Raw genomic sequence first — 7,414 nt, forward strand, 5'->3', positions numbered from 1 at the left:
AGGGGGGGGGGGGAGGGGCACGAGGTCGATTTCGGTGCTGGATCGCTGGTTGGTTCGTCGAATGGTAGGTTCGTCGAACCGGCCAAGGGGTGGGGGGAGAAAGAACGGCTCGCAGGCTGTGCCATTATTGCAGCGGAGCATAACGTGGTTAAGGGAGTCGGAGATTGGAGATGGTGTAACGGGTGGAATGGCACAGCCTTCTAACGCGTGGGCGGTCGGGTCGATCAACGCGTCACGAGTAGAGAATCAGGACCCGGCAACGCTTTGCCCCGGTTGGCGGGGTGAAGTTGACGCTCTCGGTGATCCCCGACCCGTCGAGCCTCAGACGAACCTCGTCGCAGGAGTACTGGCGTCGGGGCATGGTGGTGCGAACGGCGCTGCTGCGCGCCTGAGGGGGGGGGGGGGGGGGTTGTGATTTCCAGTCCCCAAAGCAAAGCAAAAAGCGCAGGCCCCCCCCCTTGTCAATGTGGGACGCCTCGTCCTGCTCGGCAGGCTCGCTGATGGGGATGGGGTGATGGTCGTCACTGCTCTCCGAGCCCGCCTCGCTCAGCTCCACCGCGGGCTCCTCCGCACTTGACTTCGCTTCCGCCGCCTTGGGAGGGCCGCCATTGCGCCGGGGCTTCTGGGGGCTCTTACGCTTTAGTCCCGTTTTTTCGCCGGATCGCTCGGCAAACTTTTGGGCCAAGTCCTTGCTCTTTTCCGGGCCCTGATGGCGTGCCTGTGAGGGGTCAAGCAAGGGCGGCTCGCTCAACGGGGCAGGGCGGGGCGGTGGGGGAAGGGGGGAGGGCTCCGGGGGGGGCCGGGGGGCGAGAGCCTGTGTCTCTACGTTACATCATCTAAACACGCGCGTAGGCCAGCGCCGCCTCCGCCGCCGAGCTGAAGCTCCCGAGGCACTTGCGCTTCCTATCGATGGTGACTTCGGCCCGGAACCGGGACCTGCATGCACAGGTGGGAGGGAGACGGTGCAAACAAGTCATTGGGACAGTGCGGGCGGCACGGTGATGGACCTGCAGGCGGGATCCCTCGTGACGCCAAGATAGCCCGTCGCATTTGAGCTTGGGACGAGGTAAAGCCCGCCCGCCTCCGCCACGGCGCGCGCCGTCTCGCCGCGCATGAGGTCAATTCGGGGCATAGCGAGCAAACTTCCAGGTCGTCCCTTTGAGGTCGCGACCTTTGAGGAGCTCAGGGAACGAAACTTCGGGCTTCTTATCTCAACCTACCTGTGAACACCTCACTGTCTCGTTGGTCGGACTGTGTTTCGCCTTCCCATCAATGTTCGTTTACATTGAGGTGATGTGGAGTCTGGCCGCGCGGCGGGCGGCGGGACGGACGTAAGATAATCAATCAACTGTCTGCGGTTACTGGACCGTCACGTGTTCAACGACGTTGAACAGTGTTCAACCACGGCGCTGTTCACAGCGCGCGCGGACGGCCGTTCTGCGAGTCCAGCTCCGCTGGACTTTTGTAAAGCATGCTTGTGGCAAGTTACAGACGCTCAAATGACGTGTGAGTGTTAGAGTTGTTTGGTATTGCTAAAAATCTCTCTCTCAGACGCTAGTATCGACCTCAGAGACCCAAACACGAATTAATAATTAAGGCTCAAAGTATGGTTGAACAACCGTTGAACAAGGGAGGGATGGGAGGACGGCACGCCGCCACCACACAGGGATTTTAAGGAGAGGTGTGTGGTGCGCTAGCCGTCGCCCACCCTAGGGAGTCTGCCTCTTCCTATCTCTCTTCGCAGTCTCTCGCCGCTTCTCGCTGCAACCTTCATGCCACCTCGCGGTCTTCCCACTCTCGTCGTTCTCTCCCTTGTCATTTCCTCCTCTGTCGCGTCGTTCTCTTCTGCCTCGTCCTGTGACGCCACCGCCTGCCGGTCCCTTGTTCTCGCGGCTTCTTTCGCCTTTCGGGCCGGGAGAAAGGGGAGTGACACTGGATGCTTTTTTTGGGGGTGGCGAAGCGAAGAGAGTGGTGCGCGCTCCTCTCTGAGAAAATTCTAGCTGCCCTGCTTGGACTCCAATGACTGGCTTTCTGCATCTCGTTCTCGCACCGGCAGTCGTCGCGCTGATCGTCGGGCCCGCTCCGGCAGCAACGATAAGGGGCGGGAACATGCGGTGCGGGCCCGTGAGCTTGGGACTCTTTGATGCATTCAAGAAGGCGTTCGACAACAAGGATTACACCAACTCGCCGGCGACGTACGAGCAAACAAACGCTCGCGCGAGCCACATCCTCGTGCCGACAGAGGCTCAGGCGCTTGAGATCAAGTCCGCGCTTGAAAGCGGCCGCATGGACTTTAGCGAGGCCGCAATGAAGCACAGCACTTGCAACTCGGCGGCGCGGGGCGGTAAGCTTGGGAAGTTCACGCCCGGGCAAATGGTGAAGGAGTTTGACGACGTTGTCTTTGGGCTATACGATACCGGCTTGATCAACCCCAAAAACGAGGCGGACATCTACGAGCCCAAGTACGCTCTCGATGAAGTCCACGGCCCGGTGGCTACCCAGTTCGGCTTTCACCTCATCAAAATTGAGACACGCTACATCTCTGAGAGCGACTTCCGGCTGAAGCAGAGCGCCGGCCTGTGAGGTGGTCGTCGCGTCGGACGCTCTCGGGCCTCGAGGACTGTGATCTGCGTGTTGCATACAGACACACTATATCGTCCCGGGGGTTGCCCCTCACGCACGCCCACGTCGCGCACGTGCGGCTTGTACTCGCTCTACTCTCGTTGTCTCCTCTCGAGTCTCGCGCGTCGCGGATAATCTCTCACATGTGCCAGTTGTCGAGACTGTTTTTATTCTACGTCGCTGCCCTTTTTCCGGCGAGAGACCGCAGTCCCGCGCACAGGGACGCTCTCGCTCGCTCTACCTCTAGCCTCTACGGCTTTATACACACTATCACTAACAGGATTTTGTAGCCCACAGACTCACACTCGATGCGCCCGCACCTCTCCCCGCTGCCCGCTGCAGCGGGCACCCACCGCGCACAACCTCGAGAACAGAGAACACGACTCTCTTCTTGATACAACATGTACTGGTTATACTGCGTGCAGCGTGCGCGCACGGCGGCCGGGCCGGCTTGCTCTCCCCCTGCGCGGTCAGTGCTTCCGCCGCTTGAATGCGCTGAGTGCGGCGCCATCGCTCTCGACCGCGCGCAGCCCGTCGGTGCAGCGGGGCCCGCCGCCACCGCCGGCACCGCCGCCGCCGCCGCCTGGAGGAGCACGCGCCTGGGCGGTCTCGCGCCGGTGCGCGTGGAAGTTTGCGTTGAAGTTGCTCGGAATGACCAGCGACGGCCCCACGCCACCGCCGGCCGCCGCGGCGCGCTGCGCGCGCTGTTCGACCGCGCGCCGCTTGGCCGCCTCGGTCGCCTCCACCGTCGCCATCCGCTCCTCCACCGAGAGCTCCACCTACGGTCGAGCAGACGAGGGGACGCGTCGCGTACGTGTTGCCGAGGACGCGCCCAGCCCCCGAGAGAGATGCTCGCCTCGGCGATGCCGGCGAGCCAGCGCGTCGCTGCGCCGCCCTGCTCGTCGGCGCCCTGCTGCACCATCGCCTGCTCGTGCCGCAGGTGCCCCAGCGCAATTGCCTCCCGCATGTGCGCCGGCGCCACGTACAGAGAGTCTTCGTCGCCGTCGGCGGCGCCCTCCGCCGCGCCGTCGGCGCTCCCGCCGTTCTTCATCTGCTCCTCGATATACCGCAGCATGTTGGGGTCCACCTCGCTCGCGTCCGCCTGCGCCGTGAACGTCGAGTCGAGCCCCGCGCCACCGTCGCCCGCGTCGCCGCCCTCTTCGCCGCCGCCCTCCTCCGCCGCACCGCCCTCCGCCCTGATGTCGAGCGCGACACCCTTTGTGCGCTGACGCTGGCGCTGCAGCTCGCGCATCACCGTCAGCGAGTTCCTACGAAGCGCAAGGCGGCATGAGCGGGGCGCGGCCCGAGAGAGGGCAGTTGCGGCGCGGCGCACCCTGGGCGGCCGGCCGGAGCCGCATCAGCGTCCGCGTCGGCCTCGGCCTCGGACGCGCCGCGCTTCCGGATGTTGGCCGGCCGGCGCGGCTTCTTGAAGGTGGGCGCTGGCGCAGCCTCGTCCGTCATGTGTGCTCCTATTACTGTTTTGCTGTTCACAGCTAGGGGAGGGACGGCCTCTGCGGCAAAGTCAAACCACCCCACCACCCACCACCCACCGCCTCCCTCCCACCACCGCAGCAAACCTTCGGCTCCCGCTCAGAGGCTCGCCGCGCCCGTGCGGCGCGCCGAGGTGGCGCCGAGGCCGGCGCCTTGCACCCGGCCCTGAGCGAGAGTTGTTTTGTTTAAATTCTTTTTTCCTGGATGTGAGGCTGCCGACTGCAATCCAAGTGCTCCGCCCTCGCACAACACTCTCAACGAACAGCAAGATCCAGAATGCACGGCATGGGAGGTGGATTCTAATAACCGTTTTGGCGCTTGGTCTTGGACTCGTACGTGGCTGGGTTCACAGCGATTGTAGGAAAATGTCGAAAACACTTGACGGTCGCGGCCTTCCGACTCGCGCCTCCGCCTCACTGGCACTATTGTAGCCCTGGCCGGTGCGCGTGCAGAGTTGAAGTTCCGGAGTGAAAATTCGAACGCGTTCTCTCACGGTGACCAAAAAATGTCCACCTAGAGGCACCTCTGGAGGCAGGCCGCCGCACGCCGGCGACACAGCTCCAGCTGTCGAGCTGACCCGCAGCTCCTCTCAGAGCGGGAACTGTGACGAAAGTTGACTGAGGCGGTTGTCAGGAATCATCATACGGATCACATGGTGGCTCTCTCATGACGGGCAACCGCCCGACCACTCCTGGGTGGCACTGCCACCGGTGTCGCTCGACGTCCTGTCGACAGCGTGCCGACAGCGACACAGACCATGTGGGACGCGTCGAGTATCGACCTCTACTGCTTACCCAGCCTTCGAGTGTATCCTGACTGTGGTCCCACACCCACTGGTGTCCATCTCAGAGACCGCAGGAGGTCATGAGGGTCGATGGGAGTGCCAACCCCACAATGCCTAAAAACCCAGCCCAGTAACGTATATCGACGTATGCGATATGGATACGATCGTCGCCGTTTTGCTGAGTACTGAGAGGCGTGTCGGTCGCCCCACGCGCCCGCACCCACCTCAAGCCTTAGTGCGCCTGCTCCCCTCGCGCGAGGCGGAGCGGCAAGTCGAAGAGCGACTCGCGCAGCAGCCGTCCGGCCGCCTCCTCGCCAAACAAGCGCGAGAGCATCGGGCGCGCAGGGTCCCTCTCGGTGCGGTAGGTTGCGTACTCGAGCTGAGCCGCAAGCACAGCGTCGAGCTCGGAAGCGGGCGGCGGCGACGGGGGAGGCGGGTCCGCGAGCAGCCGAAGGTAGGCCCTCGTGTAGTCTTCCATCGCCGGCAGCAGCAGCGAGACGAGCTCGTCCGGAGGGGTGCTGGCCGGCAGCCGCGACCAGAGGAAACGGTCCGAGAAGAAGCGGGCAGAGTCGGGCGGCACCGGCCCTCCGGGCGGGAGCCGTCGCCGGTGTTTCGCGTACGCGGCGTCGAGCTGCGCCTACACCTCGGCTCACCTCGGCTCATCTCGGCTCATCTCGGATCATCTCGAAGCCGGTGGTGCGGCGTCGAGACGCGCCTCGGCCTCGGCGCAGTGCGGGCGGGCGGGGCCATTCGGCTGCCTGAGGTGGATGAGCGCGGAGGGTGAGGCGAGCCGCGAACTTCTCCATGCGCGCTGTGTGGGACAGTCCGCAGCCCGACAGGAGTGCAGGCCCGCGGAGAGTTCAGCATCTAGAGAGTGCCAGTCGATGGCGACCAGCGAGCCGCCGGGCAGCGTGACGAGGTCCGCCGAGAGGGTGGGCAGCGCCGAGTCGAGCCGCGGGAAGAAGCACAGGTTGAGCACCTGCAGCGATGAGCCGCCGTCGAGCAGCAGCAGCCTGCCGTGCCGGAGGCGTTCGCTCGAGAAGGCGCGCACGCTCAGTAGCGCAGGCGTGGCGCCACCGTGCCCGTCGCCGCTGCGCAGCAGCTGCAGATCTCCCGGCGACGGGTACGGCGCCAGAGGTACCGCCGCCTCGTCGAGCAACTCGAACGTCCGGTGGACAAATGGAGCATAGAGGCCGCTCGCGGGTGGCAGGCCGGTGTAAAGCGCTTCCGCCTTCAGCGGCGGTTGAGCGCGAGGGGCGGCGGCGGCGAGCGCGACGAGGATGGGTTGGAGCATATAGGGTTGGAGCATGTACATACACACACACACACACGTTATGATGCTCTCGTTCCGTGGTCAAAAGAAACTTTACAGCCAAACTCCCTCGCACAAGACCGACGAGAGTGGGACGGCCGCGAGGTGGCATGAAGGTTGCAGCGAGAAGCGGCGAGAGACTGCGAAAAGAGATACGAAGAGGCAGACTCCCCAGGGTGGGCGACGGCTAGCGCACCACACTCCTCTCCTTAAAATCCCTGTGTGGTGGCGGCGTGCCGTTCTCCCATCCCTCCCTTGGGTTGTGTGTTTTCTTTCTTTCTTTAACACTGGGCACGGGACTGGCGCGCACTGGCACTAACACAGGTACACCACGGGAGCCGCCTAAGCGACTCCTGCGAGGGTGGCGAGGCACTTAGCTCCGTGCACCCGCCCACCCCCGCCACAGGCAAGCTCATTCACGACCTGCTCTGCGATTGCCGTGTGAAGAACGACTGAGATGCGCTGCTTCTGCAGCCCCAGCCAGCTCTTGGTGGTCCAAGTCACCTCAAAAGAATTGAGGTTACCCGAAAGCGAATGCCATGTCCGCCTTTTTGTTTCATAACATCGAAGGCTAAGCTCAAAGAATTTAAAAGGCGGCCAAAAGAAATTTGAAAAGGAATCGCACAGCACGGTTCACGCGACAGGCAAGGCGCTCGACGGCTTCCTCAGAAGCCGTCGCCCCCACCACAGGAGCAGTCACTCCACTCCCACTCCGGCGCCCACCCCACCCCACCCCCCCGACATCCCCACCAGATCCCACCCCACAACCCTGCCCCACCCCGACCCGAGCAACCTCCCTGCCCCACCCCGGCGCACCCCGACCCGACCCAAACCACCCCGCTCCGCCCCGCCCCGCCCCCCTCACCGGACAAACCCTGAAGCCGCACTCGCCCCTTCGCCGCCCGCCGGCGGCGGTTGTTCGCGTCCGCCTCTCCCACGCCTTCCTCCGCCTTGAGGAATTCGAGCCTCCATGGCTCCTGCTTAAGCAGGAGCGCCTTGACAGCCGCAAGAGCAGCGTCGCAAGCCGCCTCCCGAGAGAGGCCGTCCGCGAGCGCCGCCGCATGCGCCGCCAACCCAGCCGCCTTTCGCGCCTCAAAGTTGGCATCCCCGTGCTCCTCGATGTCCGAAGGAGTTGGTTGTCAATGACACTGACATGCACATGCATGTACATGTGCATGTGCATGTGAGCGATGGCCCCGCCTGCT

The 7,414-nt window shown here is 64.0% G+C and overlaps 4 protein-coding genes across 4 annotated transcripts; 1 reads left to right on the forward strand and 3 right to left on the reverse strand.

The window, feature by feature from the left end:
- Positions 1-232: 232 nt before the first annotated feature.
- Positions 233-1,132, reverse strand: EMIHUDRAFT_237439 (hypothetical protein; the record flags this gene model as incomplete). The annotated part of the gene is made up of 4 exons (XM_005778030.1): positions 233-388; positions 557-718; positions 843-936; positions 1,008-1,132. The coding sequence occupies 4 exons, from the start codon at positions 1,130-1,132 to the stop codon at positions 233-235; spliced, it is 537 nt and encodes a 178-aa protein (XP_005778087.1).
- A 967-nt stretch (positions 1,133-2,099) lies between these two features.
- Positions 2,100-2,814, forward strand: EMIHUDRAFT_367241 (hypothetical protein). The gene has a single exon (XM_005778031.1). It carries the CDS (start codon positions 2,110-2,112, stop codon positions 2,581-2,583), a length of 474 nt encoding a protein of 157 aa, XP_005778088.1. The 5' UTR covers positions 2,100-2,109; the 3' UTR covers positions 2,584-2,814.
- Positions 2,815-2,875: 61 nt separating this feature from the next.
- On the reverse strand, positions 2,876-4,091 carry EMIHUDRAFT_443568 (hypothetical protein). Its single transcript, XM_005778032.1, has 3 exons — positions 3,956-4,091; positions 3,479-3,890; positions 2,876-3,401 (listed from the first exon to the last, which is right to left on the reverse strand). The coding sequence occupies exons 1-3, from the start codon at positions 4,081-4,083 to the stop codon at positions 3,093-3,095; spliced, it is 849 nt and encodes a 282-aa protein (XP_005778089.1). The 5' UTR covers positions 4,084-4,091; the 3' UTR covers positions 2,876-3,092.
- Positions 4,092-5,129: 1,038 nt separating this feature from the next.
- On the reverse strand, positions 5,130-5,456 carry EMIHUDRAFT_73806 (hypothetical protein; the record flags this gene model as incomplete). The annotated part of the gene is made up of 1 exon (XM_005778033.1): positions 5,130-5,456. A coding segment is annotated over one exon (327 nt), but the record flags the coding sequence as incomplete, so codon positions are not given.
- Between the last annotated feature and the right edge of the window lie 1,958 nt (positions 5,457-7,414).

This window comes from Emiliania huxleyi (assembly GCF_000372725.1).
Source record: "Emiliania huxleyi CCMP1516 unplaced genomic scaffold EMIHUscaffold_250, whole genome shotgun sequence".
Classification (NCBI taxonomy): domain Eukaryota; phylum Haptophyta; order Isochrysidales; family Noelaerhabdaceae; genus Emiliania; species Emiliania huxleyi.